The 13,280-nt window shown below is 36.8% G+C and overlaps 5 protein-coding genes across 5 annotated transcripts; 1 reads left to right on the forward strand and 4 right to left on the reverse strand. All coding sequences in view use genetic code 12, as the record gives it.

Moving 5' to 3' along the window:
- Positions 1–2,018: 2,018 nt before the first annotated feature.
- On the forward strand, positions 2,019–4,331 carry FLC2 (flavin adenine dinucleotide transporter; the record flags this gene model as incomplete). The annotated part of the gene is made up of 1 exon (XM_049322256.1): positions 2,019–4,331. One exon carries the CDS (start codon positions 2,019–2,021, stop codon positions 4,329–4,331), a length of 2,313 nt encoding a protein of 770 aa, XP_049181688.1.
- Positions 4,332–4,615: 284 nt separating this feature from the next.
- KGF56_001163 (uncharacterized protein) lies at positions 4,616–6,700 on the reverse strand (the record flags this gene model as incomplete). Its single annotated transcript, XM_049322257.1, has 1 exon — positions 4,616–6,700. One exon carries the CDS (start codon positions 6,698–6,700, stop codon positions 4,616–4,618), a length of 2,085 nt encoding a protein of 694 aa, XP_049181689.1.
- Positions 6,701–7,035: 335 nt separating this feature from the next.
- Positions 7,036–8,565, reverse strand: KGF56_001164 (uncharacterized protein; the record flags this gene model as incomplete). Its single annotated transcript, XM_049322258.1, has 1 exon — positions 7,036–8,565. The coding sequence occupies one exon, from the start codon at positions 8,563–8,565 to the stop codon at positions 7,036–7,038; it is 1,530 nt and encodes a 509-aa protein (XP_049181690.1).
- A 597-nt stretch (positions 8,566–9,162) lies between these two features.
- Positions 9,163–9,867, reverse strand: KGF56_001165 (uncharacterized protein; the record flags this gene model as incomplete). Its single annotated transcript, XM_049322259.1, has 1 exon — positions 9,163–9,867. One exon carries the CDS (start codon positions 9,865–9,867, stop codon positions 9,163–9,165), a length of 705 nt encoding a protein of 234 aa, XP_049181691.1.
- A 1,197-nt stretch (positions 9,868–11,064) lies between these two features.
- On the reverse strand, positions 11,065–12,390 carry KGF56_001166 (uncharacterized protein; the record flags this gene model as incomplete). Its single annotated transcript, XM_049322260.1, has 1 exon — positions 11,065–12,390. The coding sequence occupies one exon, from the start codon at positions 12,388–12,390 to the stop codon at positions 11,065–11,067; it is 1,326 nt and encodes a 441-aa protein (XP_049181692.1).
- Positions 12,391–13,280: the final 890 nt, after the last annotated feature.

Genomic DNA, 13,280 nt, shown 5'->3' on the forward strand with positions numbered 1-13,280 from the left:
GAGCGAGATAGTGGAGCACACTAGCTGCCACCGACACTATCGAGCAGAGCGAGCTAGTGGAGCACACTAGCTGCCACCGACACTATCGAGCAGAGCGAGCTAGTGGAGCAGTATGTAGAGAGTAAAGAGAGTAAAGAGCGAAGCGAGCTAGTGGTGCAGTATGTAGAGAAAAGCGAAACTAGGGGTGAAGCGAGCTAGGGGAGCAGTATGTAGAGAGTAGACACTAGAAGCGAGCTAGTAGAGCAGTATGTTGAGAGTAGAGAGTAGAGAGTAGAGAGTAGAGAGTAAAGAGCGCAGCAAGCTAGTGGTGCAGTAAGTAGAGAGTAGACACTAGCTAGCTTCGCTCGCTAGTGGAGCAGTATGTAGAGAGTAGAGGAAAGCTCCATTAGCTCGCTAGTAGAGCAATATATAGAGAGTAGAGGAAAGCTCCACTAGCTCGCTTCGCTCGCTAGTAGACAGTATACATTAGCTCTCTTTGCTCGTTAGTAGAGCAGTATATAGAGAGTAGAGAAAAGCTCCACTAGCTCGCTTCGCTCGCTAGTAGAGCAGTAGACATTAGCTCGCTTTCTAGCTCTCTCAATCACATTTATATAGACTATACTTTCTAAAATTTATAGAGATTATTATTCTGAATTATAAAATTATATATAGCTTGGTCTATTAAACTATTTATAATTTAAGATTATAATATTGCTATCAACATATACTCGCTGCTACACTAGGGAGCCAAGCGAGCTAGTGTAACTTACTTCGCTCTCTAGTATAACTTGCTTCGCTCTCTAGTATAACTTGCTTCGCCCCCTAGTGTCGCTTTTTTCTACTTACTACATACTGTTTCAAGAGCTCGCTTCGCCCCCTTTTGTCGCTACTCTCTTTTCTTTACATACTGCTCCACTAGCTCGCTTCGCTCTCTAGTGGAGCTTTTCTCTACACATTGCTCCACTAGCTCGCTTTGCTCGCCAGTGGAGCTTTTCTCTTTTCTCTACATACTGCTCCACTAGCGAGCAAAGCTAGCTAGTGTCTACTCTCTACTTACTGCTCCACTAGCTCGCTTCGCTCGCTAGTGGAGCTAGTCGAGCTAGTGGAGCCAGTGTCACTATTCTTCCCCTGCGCCGGGCGTACAAAAAAGTTTCTAAGTTTAGAAAAAAAAAAAAAACATTGTTCTTTATTAAAGAAGACGAGATCATAAGAGTAAAGAGAAGAAGACGAGATCTTGAGAGTAGATGGAATCAGTTGAAAGCAAGTCAGGTAAATATTAGATAGACTACTACTAACAGGGCTCAACTCAACTAATTAGGAATCTTTTAAACTAGCTCTAGCAAGGTTAGTGTTTTTGCTTTGTCTTTTGCATTATCGTGTCGCTTTGCACAATATCTTTTCAATCTCATTGCCGTGCACAATATCTTTTCAATCTTGTTGGTTTCATTATATTATTGTTGAAACAAATTTATTTGGTATCAACTAGCTGCCCTATCTTGTTAGCTTTATTGGATTATCTTGTTAGCTTTATTGGATTATCTTGTTAGCTTTATTGGATCATTTTGGTATCAACTAGCTGCCCTATCTTGTTAGCTTTATTGGAACACTTTGGTATCAACTAGCTGCCCTATCTTGTTAGCTTTATTGGAACACTTTGGTATCAACTAGCTGCCCTATTTTGTTAGCTTCATTAAATCATCTTGGCATTTCGAGGTATCCTATCTCATTGGCTTCATTAAATCATTGTTGAAACAAATTTATTTTGTCATTTCGAGGTATCCTATCTCATTGGCTTCATTAAATCATTGTTGAAACAAATTTATTTTGTCATTTCGAGGTATCCTATCTCATTGGCTTCATTAAATCATTGTTGAAACAAATTATTTTGTCATTTCGAGGTCTTCCTGTCTCCAGCCTTCCCCCCCCCTCCCCCAGTCATTAACATGCTATTCCTTCACTTGGTCTTCATATGCACAGCATTTCTTGCAAGCATAGTAAGTGCAGAAAAATATATCAAATCTTCATCGCTTTTAACATGTATGGAAAATTCCCAGTTTTCTGCATCCTATTTCGATGTCGTGTTTTATCCAGGCAACAATACGGTTTATTTTGATATAAACGCAATGTCTGCAATCGACAATAAAACAGTTGCTGTCAATGTCAATTTGATTGCTTATGGATTAAACGTTTTGCAGGTCAATCAATCATTATGTGCAATCAACTATGAGCTCGATAGTAACTCGAAAAATAACCCGCTTTGCCCATTAACCTCAGGGCATTTGAATTTAAACTCACATTATCCGGTTGAATCCTCGGTAACTGATCTGATACCAGGGATCGCTTATACTATTCCTGATTTGGATGCTAGAGTTCGAGTTATTGTGTTTGATACGGAAGACTTTACCCAGTTAGCTTGTGTCGAAGCAACTTTATCAAACGGTAAAACTGTCCAAACTAAATATGCTGCATGGCCAATAGCTGCGATATCAGGTTTAGGTGTCATCACTTCGGGAATCGTTTCGATTATTGGACATTCGAGTACAGCCGCACATATCGCCTCTAATTCAATGTCCTTGTTCATATACTTTCAGTCTTTGGCTATTACATCAATGATGGGTGTTGCTAGAGTACCACCTATTGCAGCCGCATGGGCCCAAAATTTCATGTGGTCAATGGGATTAGTCAAAGTTGGTTTTGTTCAAGATATTGCAAATTGGTATGTACAGTCAACAGGTGGTTCTCCAACCGATATCATCAAATCTTCATATTTGTCTGTTTCAGTGCAAAAGAAATTTGTCAAGAGAGCAATAAGTAACTTGTTTGAACAAGCTATTACAGGAACGCAACATCGAGTAGTGAAAAGAGCAGATATTCAATTAGATTCAGACAACTTTGGAACTTCAGATAGTTTGGATCCCGATTTATATTCGACTAATGAAAAAGCTAGTGATTTAGCCGGTAAAATATTGGTGCTTAGAGGTATACAAAGAGTGGCATATTTATTGGGAATTGAAATCACCAGCTTGTTCATGACCGGTATTTGCTTCTTATTCTTTTTCGCTTTTGTTATGATTGTTTGCCTTACTTTATTCAAAGCATTGATTGAGATACTCATTACATCCAAAATGATGAATGAAGGGAAATTTAATGAATATAGACAACAATGGAATGGAGTCATCAAGGGCTCAATATACCGTTTGTTAGTGATTTCATTACCACAGGTCAGTTTGTTATGTATATGGGAGTTGACGACTCGAGACTCGGCAGGTACCGTTGTTGTTGCAGTATTCCTTTTGATATTGGTTTGTTTGTTGCTATTACAAGCCGCAGTTCGAGTATATCTTATGGGAAGAAGATCAGTCAGCAATTTCAAAAACCCAGCATATTTATTATTTGGAGAAGCTCGGTTTTTGAATAGGTTTGGTTTCCTTTATGTTCAGTTTAGAGCAGATTGTTATTGGTTTATTTTGGTGTCATTGGCTTATATTTTCCTCAAGTCATTGTTTGTTGCAGTACTTCAAACCCATGGAAAACCTCAATCGCTTATTGTTTGGATTATTGAATTGATTTATATGGTTGTGTTATGCTGGATTCGTCCGTTTATGGATAAGAGAACAAATGCGTTTAATATTGTTATCAGTGTTATCAATTTCATTAATGCGTTATTTTTTGTGTTTTTCTCAATGGTGTTTGGCCAACCAAGTGTTGTTTCATCAGTCATGGCTGTTGTTTTTTTCATTTTAAATGCAGTTTTGGCATTGTTTTTGTTATTGTTCACAATTATAACTTGTGTTTTAGCATTGGTTTATAAGAATCCAGATACTAGATACCAACCAATGAAGGATGACAGAGTTTCATTCTTGCCAAAATCCACCAATAATAAGAATGGTGGTGCAGGTGGTGCAGGTTACGATGATGAAATGGAATTAATGGCATTGGGAGAAATAGCAATGAAGGGTCATGAGCACGGAAAGAGTAACGTGAAAGAAGGAAACAATATATACGATGATGATGAAGATGGATCGTATGATGAAGATTCAGTTTACCAAAAAACAAAAAACCTAAGTGGACCTATAGTTTCTACAACTTCAGGTTCGGCATCAAATTACGAACAGTATTCTAAAAGAGATTCATTGGATTATATGGAGCCAACACAGCCTGGTTCTACAATAGTTGGAAATCCATATAACGCACTTCCTACAAATAGTTCATCTAGCACAAGTGGTGGATTTAGTTTTGGTAAAACTGGTGCTTATCAGGGAAGTACATCGAGTCCACAAAATCCATATTTTCAACCACAACAGCAGCAGCAGCATCAAAGGAATACTGGCAGTAGAGTAAATTTCAGATAAATTTACCAACCAACTAACCAAACCCATACCCCTTCCCCCCTCTCTTTCCCCCCCCCCCTCCTTCCTCATTCCCTTCCACTAGCACTTTTTTAAACTCACAACACTTCATTTCATGTTATGGCTCATTTCTTCATGTTACTTCATGACTCAATTTTTTTTTCTATTGCTATCATTATTATTATTATACATGGGAATTATTTTTATATAAAAGATGAAAAATGCAAAAAGATTATATGTATATTGTCAAACAACTACTGGTGATATTTTAACTACAAACGTTCCTCTTAAAAAGCTTCCACTGTATCATTTTCTTTACAAAATTTTGATTCTCCAAATATACTACAATGGAAAAGATTATACCAAGTGATTGGTTTACAATTGGTTAAATCATCACTGAATTCAATTCGTTTCCTCAATTTCTTTTTCATTGTTTTCCTTGTATCCATGTTGATCACTTGACTATAAGTGTTTTTCCTTGGTGAATAAGTATGTAAATCATCAAAATGAAGTAATGATAGAGGGATAGAAAACCCGCCGCCAATAGTGACACTTCCATCATTGTCTCCAGTGTTGACTTGTGAATCGGATCGTTTACTAATATAATTCCTGTCATTTTCATAGATGCAATCGGGTTTTTTCTTTTTTCTTCCTTTCTTGTTAGTACCATCCCTGTCCTTGTTTTTGCCTTTGTCTTTGTCTTTGTCTTTGTCTTTGTCTTCATCTTCATCTTCATCTTCATCTTCATCTTCATCTTCGCCTTCATCTTCATCTTCATCTTTACCATCATCACCACTACAATCCTCATCGACTCCGACATTTTCGTAATCGCCAAAGAAATACTTCTTCAGTTCCCAACGTTGCAATTCTGATTTATCAAATATTTGAGGTTGAAATTTTAGTTTTTCCAACTGGATCCTCTTTTGAGCAAATCTATCTGATATATCATGCGTTTTATCTTCGATTGTATCGAGTTTTTCAGCAACGTCTTCCTTAAATGATGTTTTTCTATCGTCAAGACGATCCTTAATCACTTCTTTTGTCTTTGCAAGCATAGTTAATTTTCTATCAATTCTCTTATCGAATGATTCATCAGCGGCTTCAATTGTTGCTTTTGGGTTCTTGAGTAAACTAAGACTTACCATTGCCATTGCATTTTTTTTAGCTTGAAGTTTATCATGAACTTGTCTCACAGCTTGACTTTCAACCATCAACTCCTCACCACCATTGTTATCCTCCTTCTCGTTTTGTTGTATTTGTTTCAAAACTTTCTCTGATAAACTCCTGGATGAATGAGATGTGAATTTTGTAAATGCAGGAAACACATTCACCAGTTGCTTTTTAATGTTTAAACAATAACTTTGATTCTCTTCTTCACCTTTTCCTCCGCCACCGGTGCCGGTTTGTATATTACAATAAATTGCTGAGATTAAAGAATCATAACTAACTTGGTTTATCCAAAGCTTTGCAAACTTGTCAAAAAAGCTTGAAACTTGAGTTTGTTTGAGATAATTCTTTATTGAAACAATTGGAGTATTCTTACCATTGCTATCTGTTTTTTCCGCCATTTCTTTAGCATTAGTTTCATTAAACATAAACACAATCATTGGTTTGCCTTCACTCAATTCCTTGCGGAAAGTAGGAAGTTGGCTTTTAGAAAAAGTCAATAGTCCTCTGTTATACACACCCAGTGACAATTCACGCAAATTGGGTAAGTTGGGTAAAACCATGTAGTAATCAACCAATTCCAAATATTTGGGCATGTCAAATGGTAGGGCATTTGATAAAAACTTATTAAACGACGAAGAGCTTCGAAAGTTATGATAGTTATAGCGCTGAATAAATTCCAAACCAGAGTTGTAAACACTCGATGTGTTGAATATGAAAAATGGTTTAAATTCTCGTGGAATGAAAATTTGATCTTTTGAGGTGAAATTTAGCCACTTTTGATGTTGTGCTGATTCATTGCCAAAGAGTCTTGATAAACCTAAAGCTTCAAACATTGTAGGATTGATTAGTTCTCGTGGTATAAAAAGCAAATTACTGCCAGATGTCATGGTCTCATCAGCAGGCGTTTCAATGGAATTTTGCCCCTTGGCAAAAGCCGTTCCATTTTCTACCATCCCTGTTGCTTTAATCGTCTCCTTCTCCTCCTCCTCTTTTGCTTTAGTAGTATTTAATAAAGGTTGGAACATAATTCGATCTTTATCACCATGTGTTGGAGGCACCAAAGCTTGCAAAGAATTAATCAATCGTTGTTTTGTTTCCGAAAGTGAAAAAAGTGTTGGTTTTACAATAGACCAATTTGGCGGAATTAACATAGATGTGACTAATTGCACCAATAGCACTAATACTATCACCTTAACCCTCATAATTGAAATAATAAAAAAAAAAAGAAAACAACAGACGCTTTCTATTAGCCTATAGAGTTTTAAAAGAATGGGCAGACCTTGATAAAAAGATATAAAAAAAATTCTCCTTGTCTAAAGGTTTTGTTATGAGGATTGGTTAGGCCCCCTTTTTTCTTTATTTATTTTTTCTTCCATTTGGCTGCGAAAAGATTTTACGCATATTAAATTAAATTGCTGCAAAAAATAAAATAAATAAAATTGTATGAGGAAGAAAAAAGAAAAAAAAATGCTTCAAATGGCTAGGAGCATTTACCATAAATGTTGCAGACTAATTGATTTCAATACTGAGATTGACATTAATAAGTATAAACCAAGATTTTATTATTATTTTTATACTGTTCCTTCTCCCAGTCTTCATTCAATGCATACATCTCACCATTTTCATTTAGGAAAAACTCCCTCAAAGGTTCGTTTTCAATAGTATACCCTTGTGGTTTTCTATTGAACTGATCATCCAATCCCTTATAATCATAGTCAAAGTTCAATTCCTCCAAGAGATTTAATCTTGAAATGAACAATGTAGTTAAAAACATGGTTAAGTTTACAAGCCAAAGGAATGTAGATATTATAATAAACGCCCCGATTGCTCTTCTCATCAGCCATATTTGCTGAGTTTGGTAATAGGCAAGTGGGAACAAATATGAAACAACCATTATGAAGGAAACAAACTTGATGATTGTTGCAGCTAAGCAATAAAAACTTCCGTTTCTTTTTTCGTAGTTGACAATTTGGAAAGCGAAAAGGAGTGAGACAATTAACGATATACATCCATCGGCTAGGAAATATCGATATATTGAATCAGGCACAAAACTATCATGTTTCAACAAGACAGAAGCTAACACAATCCCAACTATACTGCAGCATTGTTCGAATATGTATAAAACAAAGTTCACCGTGATTGTGATGCGTTTACCTCGATACTTGTCCCCAAATCGGTCAGTTTTTATCGACACCAAAGGTCTATTCATTACTCTTTTGACCAAATCATGTTCCAATTGTTTTTGTCGCGACGACATACTTGAACTTTCTTTTTCGGTTTCAATTTGATTTTCTTGCAGAAATAGGTCTTCTGTAGGTTGAGGTAATGGCGGTAATTGGTCGACTTGTTGAAGATCGGTGACTGAGATAGGGTATGGCGAAAATTCATTCTGTTTATCCAACAGTTTTGGCAAACCATCCTTTGGCAAACCATCCTTTGGCAAACCATCCTTTGGCAAATCATCCTTTGGCGGCGGAGTTGGGCTTCTCGGAGGAATATGGTCTTGAGGAACTTGAACACCAACGGAAACCCTCTTTCTTATTAAACGTCGAGTTTTGGGCAAGGATAATAACTTTTCAGTAACAATCGGCTCATCTTTCTTTTTTTCAGGAACAATCGACACATCTCTCTTTTTCTCAACAACAATCGACACATCTCTCTTCTTTTCAGGAACAATATGCTCATATCTCTTCTTCTCAGCAACAATCGGCTCATCTTTCTTCTTCCTTTTTGCATCTTCTTCTTCTTCTGTCACCATCACCATCAACGCCTCTTTTTCTTCTTCTTGGCATTTTGTACCCAAAGGTTTATACCTATTCCTATCATCAATTTTTGATGAGTAAAGGGGTATAATCGTATCAAGAGTCAACTTACCTGAAGATTGAGTATCTGAGACATCAGTATTTGTAGGCGTAGTATTTCTAGAACGTGATCGCACACTATTACCTTCTTGAAAATGGAAACGGGACAAATCGCTAACCACTCTTATCTCATCCCCACCATATGGCCTAAATGGTGGCATATCCTCGCTTTCTACACTTTTTGTTCTTCCATGAACTCGGTCCATTATATTACCCCTTTGTAAGGGGAGAACAATGAATAATTAATTGGCACTGCATGGTGGAGAAGACAAATAAAAAAAAAAAAAATAATTAATTTTTCATTTTTTTTTTTTTATGTTTATTTGTTTTTGTTTACTTTTTGGACTGATTTATCATTTGTCTCGTCAAATATTATGCTTAGCCACACCATCACGTGATATACACAGTAGTAAAGGAATTTAAGGATGAAATGGATAAAAATGTGTGTATATAATAATAATAATAATATTATTATTATTGTTAACTAATTTGAAGCTAAAATGATTATTTGAATCGATCGAGCCGGATCGAGCCGGATCGAGCCGAAACCGAAATAAAAGTATAAAAAAATAAGATATAATCCCTTCTCATGCAAACCCCCAGGCCCAAATCACTGGCATTTTCCATGAAACAAGGTCAATAAAATAAAGATGAAAAACACATAGACACCGCACATAGACATGTGGACACATAGACACACGCATAGACACCACACATAGATACACACACAAAAACACAGGGCTTATTTTCAAATAGCTAACGGTTTTTTGTCACTTTTTGTCACTTTTTGTAAATTTGTCTCTTTAATCACAAGTCTTGAAGATAATGACAATTTCAACTGGTTTACATGCACAATCAATACTTTCGTCAAAGATCTTGTATGTTCCACAATTGTCAACTGGACATTCCCAGAAGGTAGTACATCCATTTAATGCCAATACATAGTAGCAATCTTTGAAAACAATTGACCAACCACATGTATACAATGCATTGTATTCCACAGGGTAAGTGAAAATCAACTCATGATTACATGCGATTTGACCAATTCTGTATTGGGCGTCTTTCAAGACTGTATCACATAAAGTGAAGTAGTCAACACAATTTTCATCAATTGTACAGTATGGATAGCACAAATCACATAATTTGACTGGGCATGTCTCAACACCACCACGTTCTGCAACCTTAATAGGAGCAGCAGCTACAGCAGTAGGAGCAACTTTAACAGCAGCAAGTGGAGTAGGAGTAGGAGTAGCAGCGGCAGCGGCAGCATCAGCAACTAATGTAACGACACATTCATTACATCCACAATCATAAGTTTCACAATTATGTTCTAATTGACCACATTCATTCTCATAAGCTAAATAGATTGTACCTGGATCACAAAGTTCAACTATTCCCAATGCAAATTCACCTTCAAAAGTGGTAATTGGCTCATTACAGCATGGGCTGATGATACTGGCACTAGCAACGGAGATGATACTCAAGGCAATTGTAGAAGAAAATTTCATTATAAGAGACTGATTTGTTGGTTTTTTTCTTCTTATTCTTTGGATATGAATAGTGATGGAGGGTACAAGAGGAAAGAGAAGGGAATTGTATTCCCTTTTATACACGGCTTTTTTCAATAAATGACAAGGTTTCATCTCCTTTTGGTGTAAATGGTATATCTCATCACCATCTTCAGGGGATGGATGTCTTTTCTTTACACAAAGGGGTAGAACTTTTCACATATGTGATTTTGCGGGGGGAGGGATAGTGTCCCAACAAAGAGCATCGGAAGCGGCGGTCCTTCCTTTTTTGTGCCCGCCCTTTCTCATTTCGGCATTATCCACCGCCGCGATGAGAAAGACATACACGTCATTGCCAATCAGCTAGTATTCTCTTTCACAGATGATAAATCACTAATCACAATTTCCTCTTTTAGACTCGTATGAGAGCAGTATCATCATTTTATAATTACCAGTAGCAAAAGCAAACCCTTTTCTTTGACTCGCGTCTTCGTTTTGTGTTAATACATACTTACCAGGTGGATAGATAATCTTAGTTTAACACCAGGTGATTGTGATTTGAAAAAAGAAAAGAAAAGAAAAGAAAAAGAAAAGATAAGTAATGATATGATGCATCTCACTGCTTTTGTTTAATTTCAATGAAGCAATGTATAAGCTTTCTTTTTACTCTCTCGGTTTTTCCAGTTGATGTTACCCATCACAGTGGTCCCATGCTGATAGGTCCGATATTTTACTCTTGAATGCATCTTTTCCCACAACATATGTAGTATTATGACCTTGATGATACCTCTCACTAATTTTTAAAAAGAGAGTGGAGAACACCATCGCTCTACTCTAGTAGTGTAGAGTAGAGTAGAATAGAGTATAAACCTATCGCTCTGTAGTGTAGAGTAGAATAGAGTATAAACCCATCCCTCTGTAGTGTAGAGTAGAATAGAGTATAAACCTATCGCTCTGTAGTATAGAGTAGAATAGAGTATAAACACTATCTCGCTCTGCTCGATAGTGTTATGACTCTTTGTATATTGGTCATGGAGACAAGTAAGCTTTATCAACCTCGTATCAATAACATAAAATTTATACATATTAATGGTATACTCTTTATTCATATAACTAACAAGAAAAAAAGAAATAAAAGAACAAACTATAAAGCTATACATTGTGGGGTGGAAAAAAAAAAACAGTGTTTGTGCGAGCTTATAATTCTTGTAGAGTATAAGTTCGTTGAGGACTCAAGTCAAGCAAACCAGTATAGATGGAATACGGTGACTTACTTAAAGCTCCTGATAGATCAGCAGAGTCTTTACTAAAACTTTGAGTCTCTGTTTCAACAGCATTTGGCTCGTCATGTGTAGGAGGTGATTTTGATTTAAAGTCTTCTGCTGTTATATCGTCAATTGTGTTTCTTGCAATGGGAACTCTACCAATTATATCCATTGGGAATGAGCCAATGTGAACTGAATCAGCAGTCTTTCCGGTGTTTATTTCAGTAGACTTTGTTTTTGAAGCAGGTTTTCTAGCTTTGTCTAGTAAATCTGAACCAGTATTCATTACCAGTGGAATATCAGATAAAACTGATACGTGGTCATTGCTAGTTGTAGCAGGGTATCGGGCTCTAGTTGTATTATTGACAGTATGTTGTTCTTTAGGAGGAGGGGGAGGAGGCTGTTGCTCTTGCTCTTGGTGAATGGGAGGGAAAGCAGGCTGTTGCTCTTGATGAATGGGAGAGAAAGGAGGCAGTTGCTCTTGATGAATGGGAGGGGAAAAAAGCTGTTGCTCTTGATGAATGGGAGAGAAAGGAGGCAGTTGCTCTTGATGAAAGGGGGGAAAAGGAGACTGTTGCTCTTGATGAATGGGAGGGAAAGGAGGTTGTTGCTCTTGATGACTGGGTCTCATTATTCTACTAAAGAACATAAACATCATTGGCATTCTCATTGCACCCATCATTCTGCCCCATCTACTAGGGCGCTGTTGCTGTTGCTGTTGCTGTTGATCAACATTAATCGTTTGGTTTACAGTTTTCTTTTTATATGTGTGATTACTACCACGATATTTGGCACTTTGTTCCGTTGCATAGTTTTCACGTTGTCCCGTTGCATAGTTTTCACGTTGTCCTGTTGCATAGTTTTCACGTTGTTCTTGCCGGGAACTTTTATTAGAGACATAATTGGGTTTAGGTTTACGGTTATAATATTCATTTCTTCTTGCTTTACTTTGATAATATTCATTTCCTCTTGCTTTATTTTGTTGCTGTACCTTATATCCCAGAGATTTTGTGTTTGCCTCATTATTTCCATTGTTCAGGTATCGCTTGCGTTGATAATAACCATTATAGCTTTGCGAAGTTGGGGCGGAATAAGCCGTACCTGCTCTCGCCTTAGCCCTGGTAGTGTATCCTGGGCTGTATCCTGGTCTGTACCCTGTAGATCCAAATATTGCATAATTTGCGTTTCTTGTGCGATACACATTTGTGCTTCTGTAGGCGCCACCACCACCACCACCGCCAGATCGTCTACCATACATTTTGTTTTTTTTGTTTTTTTTTTTATTTGATACTTCTGTTACGTTACCTATACAAGCTAAAGTAAGATGGACTAATAGCAAGGTCAACACCTTTTTATACTGGTCAATAAATGCATGATTATGTTAGAGAAAAGAGAGAGAAAAGAAAGAAGCTGGGGCAAAACTAAACCCTTCAGTGTAACAAGGTACTGTCTATAGCATTCTGCATAAACTTGTGTGTGGGATTATGTTTGTAGCTTGATAACTCAATACGGAGCTTGAGAATACAGGATTTTGTTGTCTACGTGAACTTGAATTCCAGGGAAGATATGTAAACATATCTCATGATAATATTACCAGATCATTTTTCAGTCACGTGTACTTTTCCCCTGAAGAATTAAACAGTATCTCGTAATTATTGACGTCTAATTGGGAGCACACATATATATATATATATATGGTTATGAGCACAAGCACCAGCTTGTAGCCTATAAACACCTGTTTACTGCTTATAAACATTGGTACTATAAACATCTCCTCATGACGATTGTAATAATGTATACCTACACATGAGGCACAGCCACTCTACTTTTAATCAAGTCTCTTACCTGATTTTCTTACCTGATTTTCGTAACTGTCAAACAAACTTCTTTATACGTCTTTTACGTATTAATCACGTGATACGATGATGGATTTCACAAAACCGAAGAAGGTGAAATATTTTTAGACTTTATTTTTTCTTAGTCTTCGGCAAACAAAGATCCATTGCTTTTTAAATTAACCATCGTACCACCTAATTAAACTGACCTTCTTCTCTCTCTCTCTCTCTCTCTCTATAAAGAATTGATCATAAAAATAGGTTTGAGAAATAAAATGGTATTAAATTAGGTTTGAGAATTAAAATGGTTAAA

This window comes from Candida oxycetoniae, assembly GCF_023343755.2.
Source record: "Candida oxycetoniae strain CBS 10844 chromosome Unknown scaffold3, whole genome shotgun sequence".
Classification (NCBI taxonomy): domain Eukaryota; kingdom Fungi; phylum Ascomycota; class Pichiomycetes; order Serinales; family Debaryomycetaceae; genus Lodderomyces; species Lodderomyces oxycetoniae.